The following is a 15,489-nucleotide window of genomic DNA, read 5'->3' on the forward strand; positions in this document are numbered from 1 at the left end:
ATTTGCTTCTGCAAATAACTCATTTTGGTAATGGTCCTTTTTAGAAAAGTTAATGTCTTAGGAAATTACTTTTTCCCTCTTCTTTTTTTTTTTTAATTCATACATCTTTTATTCTTCTTTTGGCAAACATCAGATAATATGAGCAAAACTATATTGCTCACTATAGTTACATACATTCTTTTTTGCTTTATATAAGTTTGTAAACATCTGGATAAAATTCTTGGCTAAAGACATATTCCAAAACTCTGACATATACATTTTTGAGTTAAGAGAAAAGAAAGCTTATGAAACTTCCATTAGACCATAATCATACAGCAAACTAAGTTAGTATATGCTGTTTTTAAATTAACATCTGCCATTTTTTTTAAAGACTTCAATTTTTGGTTACAGCTAAAAAGATTTTGATCTTAAGTTTTATGAAAGAACAGAAGCTGACCACACGAATCTTACTCATAACTATATTGGCTATTTAAAAATAAAAAATAATAAAAATAAACCTATAATCAAGAAGGTTCCATCCATCTTATTGGAAAAAAATAGCTACCAAGAAGTTATTTTAAATATAGATGACATTTGTAATAACTAGGTTTCTGATATTTGTTTTATTACTTCTTAATGCTTATCTTTGGATTTTAAAATAACAGATCATTTCATAATAAAGGTAAGCCATTTACCATTTTCTAATTTAATTCTTTTATAATTTCAGACCTAAAATATTTCAGATCAAGGATTGTAACAGTCAGCTTTTAGAATATATTTTGTTAGGCAGATAGTATAGTTTTTCATCTTTTTAACTAGAACCCCGTCGTGCAGAACTTGATCTAGCTGACCTCAGTGTCTATCAGCTTCCCACGTTGTCACCAGGTGGGCACGTGAGACTGAGCACTGTTTTTAATATTATAAAACCCAATATTTACTTACAAAAATTAGTTGTGTTCTTGTAGCAAAAACTGAAATATTACAAATTTGATGCTAAATCTTAATAGTTACTCCGAATTTGGGAAAAACAGATCAAACCAAAAGTTTCATTTTCATAATACTTAGTTACATAACAAATTATCAGTGAGACATGCTTCTATATATGGATGCTATCTTCTTAGAATAGTGTTGAGAGTAATCTGAAATCTGAGCCAGATAAATCATTCACATCAGGAAATACTGTATACTGATTTTACTATTCAGTCTTAGCTCCCAAACAGTGGCTTTCAACTTGATCCCTACAAGTAACATAAAAATTCTCAAATATCTGAATTAAATGGAAAGGTAGGCTAAGTAACTTTCTTCTAATCCTGGAGAATGAAACAAAAAGAGAAGTCTGGTAAGACAAACTGGAAGAGGAGAATTTGAAGTAAAGTTGGCCTTGGACCCTTTTACATTGCTACTCCTTCGATGTGTACAAGTTAAAAAAAATAAAAGAGGCCACAAACTGTTTCTGAGTGGAAAAAACCACAAGGAAAGCAAAGCAGCTAAGTGGTGACGAGGAAAACATAACAAAGAATATAAAAATTTGCAGCTTTGAAGATAATCAAGAAACGATGGCACTGGAGCTCCTGGCTGACTCAGTTAATAAGAGAATGCAACTCTTTATCATGCGGTCATGAGTTCAAGCCCCCATGTTGGGTGGGAAGATTACTTTAAAAAGTAAAAAACTAGAATAAAAAAATAAAACACACTAAAAAACTGTAAGAAAGAAAACATGATGGTACTTCTTTAGGGGTCTGATCTGATAGGAACACCTATTTAAATTTGTCTCATTTCTTAAACTTCACTGATTCCCATATGAATATTTAACAAATTTTAGTTATTAAAGCAAGCTCTTTAGCTGCACTTTGACGGGGTTATATAAAAAGCTTCATAGTATTAATTCCATCAGTACCAGGGTTACTGAAATCAGATGCATTTATAAGCATTAAGTAGGTTTGCTATCACCCTTACTACATTTTTGCAATGACAAAGAGACCAAGTCATTTCATTTCTTCAAGAAAGTTACATTAAAATGGTTACTGAAAGCTTTTGGTAATAATGAGAAAAATTAAATTTATTTCAATGCAGAACAGAATGTTCAAGACCCTATATTAAAAATATCAGCAAATAGGTACTATCTTGGTCTACAAATGATGTTCTCCACAATGGACTCACAAGTGTTTTTAAATACCACAAAGGGAATACTAGTTAAAGTTTATCTCTAACATTTTTATTTTTTTAAATCTGTTAGTAGCTTTGCCATAAAACTGATTTAAGGTAGTTGTGTTTTTCAGTAATGTTAGAACAATCCAGCACTTGTAAGAATACTCAGATCGGCACATTGTACTAAAACATAATTGTGTAACATTTTGCAAACTAGCTGCAATTTTCAGTAGCTGTGTTCACCAACTGTGTAACAGAATTGTAATGTTCTCCTAAGCCGTATGCATGTCTCATATATACAAGTATTAATGGGTTTTTTTTTTTATATTCTTCACCAACTACAATAGGAGGAGAATCTGCCTGTATTATCTCTATCGGTGTTTGTAAAATGTGAGACAAGGCTCTTCGCTCAAGCTGACCTCCCCATGCAGCTGTGTTAATGATATCATCACAGTACTTCCTAAACTCTTCTTGAGTATACATCTCTCCCATATTAGGGTTTGTTAAAAATGGCAGAAAGTCCTCCACGTGGCCTTTTATATATTCGGCAGTTTGACTTCTTAAGGCAGCCATAGTCAAAGGGCATTTCTGTTCTTTGAGTTGATCTTCAATGGCTCTATACATACAGTGGCCATCAGATGGGATCTGTTTAATTTCCAACTGTCTTGCTGCCAATATCTGAGCAAGCTTTTCACTTTCTAAGTGTCTGGCTCCAGATAAGTTCTCAGTTTCAGCTTCAGCTATCCTTTCTTCCCGCTCCTTTTCCAATGCAGCTTTTTTGTCCCGTCTCTTTTGTGCTTTTGATATCCGAGGTGGCTGATTCTCAAGAACCACGTTTGAAATGTTAACAGCAACAGAATCTATTTTACTTCCCTTAGAAGTCAGCCTCAGTTGCTCCAATTCTTCTTTATGTCTCTGTTCCATTTCTGCTTCCAACTTAGCAACATCTTCAGTGAGTTGTTTCCTCCTCTGTTTGTCATTCTTGGGAACAGCATTCTTCAGACCCTGAATTCTGGCTTGCAGCTCCTTCTTCTCTTTGCGATGCCTTCTCACTAGCTGCTCCTCCTCATCAAGTTCTTCCGCCAAGACCGCCTCCATGACATCCAGGTAGCCCGCCCAGCACACCACTTTTTCCCTCTTCCGAATGACCGATGGTGTTAGTGCACACCGTGCGTAGCTATGCTCTCACAGAAGGAGCTGGGGGCCAGATAGAAGTGGTTTTCATTTTATTGTCAGTCGCCACTGCACATGCAAACATGTTCTGGAAGGAAGGTGGAGACACTAGCTGGAAAAGTGACTACAGTATGGACCTGCCTTCCAGAATGCACAGTGGCTTCCTGTGACCACGTGCCAAGTAATACAGGCAACAGAATCCTTCTTGCTCACTACTCACTGGTAGGCAACACTGCATACCTGCAAAGTAGCTAAGAAGGAGCTCTCTTCAGGAGATGCTCTGGATGCTATGAGGACAAGATCCGTTCATTTGAGGAAAGAGTTCATTTCTGCCATCACGTTGCAGCATAACGTTATTCCGCTGTGCTGCTTATTATCAGGCTTCATCAAAGTCAAACTGCCTTCCCAGAAATGTTATTTTGTAACTTCAGAACAGGTTCTCCATAAGAGACGGTCCAGCATATTGAAACAATGAAATAGCCATGGAAAATACAGGGCACATGAAGAAACTTCTGAGTATCCTTTAGAAGGATATGCTCTCCGGAGAAAACACCTCCCATAACAACACAAAGGTCACGGCTGCTCCCTCTAGTTACCTCCAGAGATAAGCCGAACCCGTGGGGCTTTGGCATATTTCGCAGGCGAGTGGGAGAAAGTACAGGCAGAACCCCACGTGTCCAGACAGAGGCCAGGCGTCCTCCCAAGGCCATGCTTCTGTCTGGATCCTTAAAGAATTCGGTTGACCTTCTGGGCTGGACATGAATTCTCAACTTCCAAAAAATATGGATTCAAGGGGCTACTGGGTGGCTTGGTTAACAACCTGCTCTTGATTTCAGCTCAGGTCCTAATCTCAAGATTCGTGAGTTCGAGCCCCACATCAGGCTCCATACTCGTGAGCCTGCTTTGGATCCTGTCGCCCTCTCTCTGCCCCTCCCCCACTTGTATGTGCACGCATGAGCACGCACTCTCTATCTCAAAAATAAATAAATGTTAAAAAAATTTTTAATTAAAAAAATGGATTCAGCGTGAATATGGATACACCACTTTTCTAGCACTCTGCAGTGCTGGAAATCAGATTTCTTTCCTCTGGCTAGCTCAGCCAGAAAGAGGACAGCCTTGTTAATAAATGACTTGGACCACACAGGGAACAGGCCCTCCAGATGCAGCCACGTCTCACAACAATTCAGCCATTGAGTCACTGCGTGCTGGACAAACACAGGCGCTGCTGTGGCTCTGAGCGGGCGGAGCGGACATTCTCGGGGTGACTGGATATTTGTACAAATCCCTCATTTTATCCTTAGTAACATGCTCAGGACGAATTCCCAAGTGTGAGATAACTGGATGAGGGCACACACAGATTTCAGGCTTCCGAAAGTGCCCCCTAGAAGACTACGGATTTTGGTCCCACCAGAAGCGCGGGAGTCTGGTTTCTCTGTGCTCCGTACGTGATAATATTTTTCACCTTTGCCAATGTGGCAAATGATAAAATGCATCTCTTTGCATTCTGCACTATATTGTCAGTATTAATGATAGTATCTCCTTAGCATATCTTCAGCGAGTTAAGTTTTTCATCCTTACCACGTGTCTGGGGGGGAAGGAAGTAGCGGAAAATGTAACTTGTCCTTATTGTACTAGCTGATGGTCCTGGTGAACTCCAGGCACAGGTCACAAATGGTAATGCACTTTAAAAATTTATTTATTTTATTCATGTTTTAAATGTTTATTTATTTTGAGAGAGAGAGGGGAGAGGAGGGGCAGAGAGAGAGGGAGAGAGAGAATATCAAGCAGGCTCCATGCTGTCAGCACAGAGCCTGACCTGCGGCTCAAACTCACAAACCATCAGATCATGACCTGAGCTGAAATCAAGAGTCAGAGGCCCAATTGACTGAGCCACGTAGGTGCTCTGGTAATGCATTAAAAAAATTTTTTAAAATATATATATATTTTTTTTTTGAAAAAGAGAGAGAGACAGAGTGTGAGTAAGGGAGGGGCAGAGAGAGAGAAGGAGACACAGAATCCAAAGCAGGCTCCAAGGCTCTGAGCTGTCAGCACAGAGCCCGACATGGGGCTTGAACCCACCAACTGTGAGATCAGGATCTGAGCTGAAATTGGATGCTTAACCAACTGAGCCACTGAGGTGCCCCTGATAATGAATGCATTTTAAATCTATTTATGTTATGCTGGGTATAGCACAATTTAACTAGTAAAGTCACTGTGGAAAACAACATGGAAGTTCCTCAAAAAACTAAAAACAGATTATGATATGATCCAGTAATTCCATTACTGGGTATTTACCCAAAGAAAAGAAAACACTAATTTGAAAAGATATATGCGCCCCTCTGTTTACTGCAGAATTATTTAGAATAGCCAAGATATGGAAGCAACCCAAATGCCCCTCCATGGATGAATGGATAATATATCTATATATCTATATCTATATCTATAATGGAATATTACTCAGCCATAAAAACAAATGAAATCTTACCATTTGCAATAACATGGATGAATGTAGACAGTATAATTCTAGGTGAAATAAGTTAGAGAAAGACAAATACCACACAATTCCACTCCTATGTGGAAGTTAAGAAACAAAATAAATGAACAAAGAAAAAAAACAAAAACAAAAACAAAAACCAGACTTTTAAATACAGAGAACAAACTAGTGGTTGCCAGAGGGGAACTGGCTAGGAACAGGTGAAATAGGTGACGGGGATTAAGAGGATGCTTTACCATGATGAGCACAGAGCAATGTACAGAGTTGTTAAGTCATTATATGGTATACCTGAAACTACAACACTGTATATTATACTAAAATAAAAAGTGAATAAATGTGTGCATGTATGTGTATAAATGAAAGTGACCAGAAAAAAATGCAACAGACTATTAATTTAAGTTTTGCTACATGGACTGATTTACCCATTAGGTGGCAGTACTAACAAAGGTATAGACCCAACGTAGCCATCTGAAAGCACCCAACGGAAACTCCAAAAGAAAACCCTTCACAGAATATTTCTGTGGGCATATCTGTATAGAGGCACTTAAAACCTAAACAGTAGATGGGGCACCTGGGTGGCTCAGTAGCATCTGACTTCGGCTCAGGTCACTATGTTACAGTTTGTGGGTTTGAGCCCCGTGTCAGGATCTGTGCTGACAGCTCAGAGCCTGGAGCCTGCTTCAGATTCTGTGTCTCCTGTTCTCTGCCCTCCCCCACTGTGCTCTTATGCTCTTGCTCTCTCTCTCTCTCCCTCAAAAATAAATAAACATTAAAAAAAAGAATATAAAAAACTCTAAACATTAGATAAGCAAACTGGAAAAAATTATATCAAAATATTAAAAGTTGTTTTCAGTAAAGGGTGGTATTTTAAATAATTTTCCTTTCTTATTATTTACATCTTCTGCAATGAACAAAAATATCCATAAAGAAGTTATTTAAATAGTGACAGATCATTTGTGTATAAGGTATGCAGAGTTTGAGTACTGAGAAGCCATTTACAAAAGCATACAGGAATGTGATACTCTATATTTCTGTCCCATGTCACAAACAAAACAAATACAAATGTGCAAAAATAAATTGAAGATGACACAATGCTAATGTTTTAGCAGTGTGAATGTATAAGATACTCATTAGCCTTACTAGTAAAAAAAAAATCACAGATTAGTTAAATTGGGAGCATAACACTGAAGTGCTAGGACAGCGAACCATTTCAGTATGACCCGTATTTCCTTACGCTCACTTGCTTAGCGTGAAGAGGGTTACAGGAATATATAGCGTCATGCTGCTTCATCTCAGAATGACCCAAAATTTCACACTTAGGGCAGTTGTTTCCTTAACACAGGTGTTGAAATCTCCTAATTCTTTTTTTTTTTTAATATTTTATTTATTTCTAGGAGAGAGAGAGAGACAGCGTGAGCAGGGGAGGGTCAGAGAGAGAGGGAGATACAGACTCTGAAACAGGCTCCAGGCTCTGAGCTGGCAGTCAGCACAGAGCCCAACGCGGGGCTCAAACCCACGAACCGCGAGGTCATGACCAAAGCGAAAGTCGGACGCTTAACCGACTAAGCCACCCAGGCGCCCCAAAATCTCCTAATTCTAACTTACTAACAATGTCCTGCTACTCCCAGAGTATGAATGAATGAATGAAAATATTTTGTAGGTGTTCCTGACTATAAGTAATCAGTGCAAATGTCAGATGGGATGGGGTTTTTTTTTCTTTCGGGCCAAATTTCTCATTTTAACTCTCCCTTCTTTTATTTCTTTAACACTCTTCAAGTATCACCTTCATTTTGAGCCGAGTGTCGCTGGAGAAAACGAGGCTGTTTGTGGAGAAGCTGCTCAGGCCCTTACCTGGCATCACGGGGTCAGTCTGACTCTCTGGTCCCCAAAGAGTGGAATGATTCCTCTTCTCTGTGTTTGATAACACCGGTGGCTGGTTTTGGACGGTGACTTTCTGGGACGTTTGCAAGAAGGAGCCCCCTGCTACATCTTTGATGGGTCCCATGGTTCCAGGCTGGGCAGCTGCTGTGTGGGTCACCATCTCCCGCTCCAGGCCCACTGAAACATGGAGGGGCTGCTGTTAGCGGCTGGGTTTCTTTCCTGAACTGTAATTAAAACCACTAAATTTGCAGTAGATTCACAGTCATGGATATTTGGGAATAATAACCATCTAAGCCATGGTAGAGCCCCATAAAAAATTACTCTCTCTTCTCTTCAAATGGGGAAGCTGTTTTCTCTTCTTCCAATAATTGACTTTCTAAATGTCACAAATAAGTTGACAAAAACAAAGCTTAAGGGGCGCCTGCATGGCTCACTCAGCTAAGTGTCCAACTTCAGCTCAGGTCCTGATCTCATGGTTTGTGGGTTTGAGCCCCTCACACAGGGCTCTGTGCTGACAGCTCAGAGCCTGGGGCCTGCTTTGGATTTTGTGTCTCCCTCTCTCTCTGCCTCTTCCCCCACTCATGCTCTGTCTCTCTCTCTCTCTCTCAAAAATAAATAAGCATTAAAAAAATTAAACAACAACAAAGCTTAAGCCTAAGGTTTTGAGATTTTACATCCTTCTTCAAAACCAGCAGCTTTTCTTCTTTCTTGCAGTGCCCTTTTATGTGTGTAGGTGACATTATAAGACTGGTTTACTTAGCTATACCCTACCTAGTACATCAAAATTTTTCTAAAAAAAATTAAAACAAAATCTTAACTCACTTTAGTTTTAATTTTTAAAAATTTTTATTTATTATTAAGAGATAGAGCATGAGCATGGGAGGGGCAGAGAGAAGGGAAGACACAGAATCCAAAGCAGGCTCCAAGCTCTGAGCTGTCAGCACGGAGCCTGACATGGGGCTTGAACTCACGAGGGGTTAGATCATGACCTGAGCAGAAGTCGGACGCTTAACTGACTGAGCCTCCCAGGTGCCCCCACTTTAGTTTTTTTAAAAGTATATTCTACACAGTGTTTTTAGGATGGGGAAGAATCTTTTAGAAAACAAAGCAAATTTTGAAGAAGGTAAGCAATATAACATTTGACATTTGTAACTCAGATTAAAGACTTATACTTAGTGCTCATTTAATTTAAGGCATAGCTTATTCGCATGAAGTTATACCTAAAACTGGGCAGAAAGAGAGCAATACTGAGTTTGTATTTTATTATGAGAATAAAGACATCCCATCTCCCCCTTGCCCAAAAAGACCATGCAGCTGACTCACAATTATGACAGAAAGCCTCATCGGACCCATCAGGACACTGCTCCACTCCGTCGCAAGCCAGTGTGATGTCAATGCAACAGCCATCATCACAAAAGAAGTGGTAGCGTGAGCAAACGTTCAAGCATCCTGTTTATAAACAAGTCTCAAGTCACAGGAATGTCATATCGTTAACACTTCACTGTGTCACGATTAACAAAGACTAAACGTACATGAAATGTTTTGGGCTTGAGGGAAGCACATATGGGGGAAACACCCAACAGTCTGAGCTGGACAACAGGCAGTGAGAAAGGGGTGTCTCCTTGACCTCCTGACTCAATTCTGAGGCATCCCCATGGGCTCTCAGTCTCAGGGCCATTCTCCAGGCCAACGCTGCCCAACAGGTGGGAACAGAGAAGCAGCAGCTCTGGTCTTCTCCAGCCGGCCCTGGCTCTGCTCCCTCAAGTGTCTCACTCTGTGTTCCTTTGTTCATCCCATCATCTCTGTGGGCCCCTAACACCGTTCCACTCCTGCATGGCGTTTGGTTGGCTGAATGTGTTTTATTAGAGACACCATTCTATACATGCTATGTCCTGCATTCTTGTTTTCTAAGTGATCATTTTCACTGAGATTAGCTTTCAACTATTGAACTCTATTTGTTGACTACCATACATTCCTTCTGCTATAAAGAATAAACAGAACCTTTAGCTACTGGCTGGTATGAATTTATTTTCTTGAAATGATGAAGTTGTCTTCCTTTTGGAGCTGTTAGTTTGTTTTTTTTTTTTAATGTTTATTTATTTTTGAGAGAGAGAGCAGACAGAGAGGGAGACAGAATCTAAAGCAGGCTCCAGGCTCTGAGCTGTCAGCACAGAGCCCTACACAGGGCTTGCACTCACGAACTATGAGACCATAAACCTGAGCCAAAGTCAGCCGCTTAACCTACTGAGCCACCCAGGAGCCACAGGAGTTTTTTTTTTTTTTTTAGTTTATTTATTTATTTATTTTGAGAGAGAGAGAGAGAGAGAATCCCAAACAGGTTCTGCACTGTTAGCATGTAGCCCAACACAGGGCTTGAACTCACAAACCACTACATCATGACCTGAACCAAAGTCAGACACTCAACTGACCAAGCCACTCAGGCGCCCTTGAACCTGTTAAAAGTTTTTAGTCTACAGTATAATTTTAAGGAGCTACATGTATTTTCTTGAAAGGCTTTCCTCCACTCCAGATGAAGCCAACTTTACTAGACTTAGCTACACAACAACTGGGTGACTTTGACACTGGTTAATGCAGAGTAAAGGTATCAGGTTAGAAGTAGGTCATAAGGAACTCCCAAATTTTCCAGGAACACAAGAAGCTAGACAAATCTCTCAGGACACGGCAGAGTGGTAGACTATGATAATCCACTGAGGCAAATGGTTGAGCATAGGACAAGCCCAGGTGAAATCCTGGATATATACTCCATTGTATGCAGTTAAATTAAGGGCCTGGGAAAGGGGTCCATCTGGGTACAAGGCAATTTGAAGATACCTTGATCCAGGAGGAAGAAGAGAAGAAATGGTGGGATAAGCTCCTGAGAAAGAAGAGGAAGCAAAGGGCCTCAGTTATGACTGAGAATTTGGGCCCAGAAAGGAGAATTTGCTTCCGTTCCAGGAAAGGAGCTTGGAGGCAAAGTGAAGGAAAACTGTGTTACCCTGAATACCAAGCAGGATACAGCTACTGCTCGCGTTTTTAAGTTCATGACATGAAAATCCTAGATATCGCAAAGTTTTACTTATTACTTGCTAGCTTTGGCGATAGATTGATATTTGTAACTTATCCATTTATTACTAGATCAGTGGTCTCTAAATTTTTTGACCATGCATCTGATCAATACGTATAGTGTTGTATACTGTACATATAGTGTAATAAACACACATCTCCATCAATAAATATACATGTACCAGTATACTAACATATTCAACATAGTATAAAATATACTAAAAATTCAAAGGAGGAGATTAAAAAGTACTAAAAATATAAGTTCAGGTGTCTTCTTTTCCCTCCTACTAATGTCTCTACCTGTGGGGGATCCTCTTTGGAGACCACTGATCTAGACCATATTGCAAGTGTTTGACGGCTTGGCATTTGAATAGATTTTTTTCTCCAAAGCTTGGAAGCATCTATATCCAAAGGTCAACCAAATTATCACATAAGCAGGGGTATATGCTTGTCTATTTCCCCCAGATGGTGCCACCCTTGGTTACCATTAGTGCTGGGTTATTAACTGCAAGACCAATTTGTCTCTCCCCATTTCTGGGTTTCAATGTCTCTATGTGGTGTTTTATTACTTTAATTCATGTTATTCAAATCTAGCCAGGGAGTGATTCCAAATAGCAGTTAATAACACAGCCATTCTTTTTAATTTTCTATATAAAGTTACATATATAAGATCTATACTCAAGTGGCCTTTCAGTGATTCACATAACTTTCTGTCACTTCAGATACATTTTATTATCATCTTGGAGAAAGGCCAGAAATGTACAACTGGCAATTTACCTTTGGAGCCCTGGAAGACTGGCCTGAGTAAACAAACCAGGCAAATACTGGGCTGCTGCAGTGTTAGCTTTCTGCTTGTACCCCCACTTCTATCCCTTTCACCGGCCCAGGAACCTTGGTTGTACAGAAGCAATCCTTTTCAAACTTCTGTGGGATAACAGGACACCCATGCCTTCTTCCTATAAACTCCTTCCTCCAAGAATCGGCACTTGACTTGGTTCCTGCCCAGGCGAGCACTTGATCCCAGGACAGAACTCTGGGCTCAGCAGTCCTCCATAGGGAGTGAGTGGCTGGGGCTAATGCCATGTTTCCAATGGCCCTGGTATATTCCCAGTACACCAAGGTACTAAAAAAACTTTTTTTTAGTTTATTTTTTAGTTATCTCTAACACCCAATATGGGGCTCAAACCCACGACCCTGAGATCGAGAGTCACACCCTTTTCTGACTGAGCCAGCCCAGCACCCCTCAAAAATGTTTCGAATAACTGTCTGGCTCTCCTTTGCAGCTCCATAAATCAATGGCCCTGCTGGAATCCGAGCTGGATCGGATCCCTGACCTGGATGGCCCCTCTCACGTGCCATCACTGCATCAGAGGGCGGCCGCAGGCAGGAGCTTGGTGTCCCACCAGCCCACAGGTAGTCACCCTCCTTCCTCGCAGCAAGCTGGAACCTCGGCTGGACAGGGAGTCAGCCAGTCACATTCCAGATGCTGCCTGTGCTCTGTGTCCCTGCAGAAGGCAAATTATCAGTGCTGCCAAGTCCTTAGGATTCTAAAGTCTTGCTTCATTTCCAATATGCAGACTGACCTATGTCGGATGGAAGACAAGATCAGCCATAGACAGTCATTTTCCAATCTTTTTATCTGTATTCTCCCAGAGACTGGGCTATCAGGGATGGCAAGGACATGTGAAGGGTGGGTTTTCTGGAGCCGTGGCTAGGGACTGTGAAGGCTTGCCATGTGGGGGTGGGGCCCTGTCTGCAGAGCGCAACCCTGTAAGTCTGGTGCCTTGCACAGCCCCCGCACACTCTGTGTTCCCGCACACACTGACAGAGCCCGCGGACAGAAGGGCAAGACCCTCAAATACACAGCATCTTTGTACCTCTCCCTGGAGTGAACTGTGGGGGGCTTCCCTCTGCAATACCTCTTTGTCTTTTGTGCTCTCAAGTTCCATATATATATATTTTTAACTTGATGAGCTAATCTTAGAAATGCAGATGTTTGGGAAGTTAAGAAACATAGATAAATGAGAAGAATGGGGTTACATTGTGCTACAGAATGTTGAGAACCATCATATTATTAGTATTTGTGTAATGTGTCCATGAAAAATTTTAGTCCTTTTTTTTTTTTTTTTTTTTTTTTTCCAGTAGTGTTTTTTTTTTTTTTTTTTGACAGGACCTGTGGGCAGAAAGAGCTAAACAGTCCCTTTATGTTTTTTTAAATTTTATTTTTTATTTTTTTATTTTTTTTTTAAATCTTTAATGTTTTATTTATTTCTAGGAGAGAGAGAGAGAGAGAGAGAGAGAGAGAGAGACAGTGTGAGCAGGGGAGGGTCAGAGAGAGAGAGTCACAGACTCTGAAACAGGCTCCAGGCTCTGAGCTGGCAGTCAGCACAGAGCCTGACGCGGGGCTCGAACCCACGAACCGCGAGATCATGACCCAAGTGAAAGTCGGACGCTTAACCGACTAAACCACCCGGGCGCCCCTTAAATTTTATTTTTTTAATCTTTCTTTTTGAGAAAGAGAGAGAGAGAGAGACAGAGTGCGAGTGGGGAAGGGGCAGAGAGAGACACACACAGAATCCGTAGCAGGCTCCAGGCTCTGAGCTGTCAGCACAGAGCCCAATGCAGGGAATGAACTCACAAACTGTGAGATCATGATCTGAGCTGAAGTTGAACGCTTAACCGACTAAGCCACCCAGGCACCCCTAAATAATCCTTTTAAATTGACACATGGACTTCATACACTTTAATTTGTTTTAAATTGTCATGTGTAGAAAAAACTCTTACTTCAACAAACACCAAAAACAGAATGGAAGAGCCCATGGAATGAAGTCAGAATCTAAACTGCCAATCCCATACCACCCTTCCATAAATGGCTGGTTTCTGTTGGCCATTGTGGATGCAAAGGAAGGACTTGCTCTCACCTCCTGTGGAGACGGTCATGGGCAGCACTGTCACTGAGACGTTGTCAGAGCTTCTCTGCCCAGCAGTGTCCATCACAGTGAGCTGAAAGGTGTATGTTCCTTCCCGTAAGTGGGACAGCTTCAGGGTTCCTGACTGAGGTACCTAACACCCAGACAGGAAAGAGCATGTGTAGGTAAGAGATCTGACACACGGGGTCCAGCATCATCCTGAGCTGGAAATAAACATTACCCCTGGAGCAGTCCCGTGACCCACCTGTCCACTCCTGGCCCAAGGATGTGAAACCCTAAATCATACACCATTTTGGCAGGCTGCCCTACGCTGAACTCCCAACTCTCCCGGGATGACATTCTTCCTTAACTAACAATCCTTTACTTGCCCTTAGCACTCGATCTTCCAAACCTGTAACTTCTCCAAGCTCCAAACCCAGTATCTAGGCCCTTCCTTCCCAGCAGGTGACCTCATCTACTCTGAGAAGTAAATTGGAGCCATAATTATGGTCATGATTCTGTCTCTACCTCTTATTCCCATGCTGGGAATGCACCTGTACCTGTGCCTCTCATCACCTCCTTTCCCCCAGCCATAAGATGAGCTATCCCTCCTGCACTCCAGGCCAACTCCTCCACCTAGGCCTTGACCCCTTCCCTCTATGACCTTCAGAACAGTGACCCATCAAGTAATTTCTCTTTCAAATGCCTCTGCTATCACTATGCTCAAGTTTCTCTCTACCCAAAAAACAAATAAAACAACAGCAAATAAACAAACGCTACCGTCCAAGATCATCCCAGCCATACAATCTTATCTCCTTTCCATTTCAACTTACCTTTTCAAAGCGTTGTTCATGCTGCGCTTGCTGCTTCCACTTGCCCATTTCCCATTTATTCTTTATCCTACCCATCTGGTTTCTTTCCTCACCATTCCCCCTGAAACTGCTGGTAAAACCCATTAGCTGATCTAGCAAAGATCAACAAATTGTCAAGGTCAGTGAGACTTGTTAGCCTTGACTCGCTCCCACTCCCCCTCCGCTGGCCATCTTACTGTATTTTACAAAGTTGGCCACTCCTGGGTTCTGGAACACTCGAGTTCCCTGGCTTTTGTTTCTGTGTCTGAATTCCTTGGCTATTCCCTTCTGTTCACTCCCTAAACCCAGAGTCCCATCTTGTACTCCGTTCTCCTCCACCATTTTTCAGACAGTCTCCCAATCACTGCAAGAGCAATAGCTTCTGAGTTGTGATTTTGGGAGTCATTTTTGGATGCTCAATCCAACTACTATATTTTTCAGCTCTCCCGAAGATACTATAATAGTTTAATATCCTATTCTCCAGGAAAAATCCCTTTTTATTTAAATGAACTAGTCTGGATATTCACTACAAATGAATTCTGACCATTACATGGTTTATTACATTGATGCATTAACAGACTTGAAAGTATAGAGAATTGCCCTATTAGAACTACAGGCTGCTTGTTTGTATTTACGAAATCGTAGAATTTAGATTCCTGCACATAATTTTGGCTTGGAGGCTTTGTCAGAACTATATATGCACATGAGCAGAAGGCTCTATAATCACTTAGGGGGCAATGCAAGGAGATATAGTTGCATCAATAATCAATCACCCTGAGCTCCTGTTAAGTACAGATTTCCCAGCAAAGCCTTAGAGTCTGTGTCAGTGGGTCTTAGAGTGGGATCTGGGAATTTGCACATAAGAGGCACATCCAGACAATTCACCAATGACACTGGAAGAAACGTGGGTGAAGTGGTTAAGAGCACAGAGTCTGGCTTCCCATAGAGCTGGGTCTGAATGCCAGCTCCACCATGTGCCAGCTGTGGGACC

At 41.2% G+C, this 15,489-nt stretch overlaps 2 protein-coding genes across 3 annotated transcripts in view; both read right to left on the bottom strand.

The window, feature by feature from the left end:
* Window positions 1–15,489, bottom strand: part of LRP11 (LDL receptor related protein 11) — a 50,123-nt gene that overhangs the window by 12,658 nt on the left and 21,976 nt on the right. Inside the window, exons 3-5 of one of the 2 annotated variants that reach the window (XM_039240957.1) lie at window positions 13,660–13,801; window positions 8,999–9,124; window positions 7,646–7,852 (exon numbers count right to left, since the gene is read on the bottom strand). In XM_039240957.1, the coding sequence (XP_039096888.1) occupies window positions 7,646–7,852; window positions 8,999–9,124; window positions 13,660–13,801 (475 nt within the window). The remainder of the gene's footprint in view (window positions 1–7,645; window positions 7,853–8,998; window positions 9,125–13,659; window positions 13,802–15,489) is intronic. The other variant, XM_039240958.1, reaches the window with a different exon arrangement.
* Window positions 2,194–3,235, bottom strand: LOC120237579 (deubiquitinase OTUD6B-like). The gene has a single exon (XM_039240960.1). The coding sequence runs from the start codon at window positions 3,223–3,225 to the stop codon at window positions 2,341–2,343; it is 885 nt and encodes a 294-aa protein (XP_039096891.1). The 5' UTR covers window positions 3,226–3,235; the 3' UTR covers window positions 2,194–2,340.

Source organism: Hyaena hyaena, unplaced genomic scaffold (genome assembly GCF_003009895.1).
Source record: "Hyaena hyaena isolate Hyena2069 unplaced genomic scaffold, ASM300989v1 scaffold_184, whole genome shotgun sequence".
NCBI classification, from domain to species: Eukaryota; Metazoa; Chordata; class Mammalia; order Carnivora; family Hyaenidae; genus Hyaena; species Hyaena hyaena.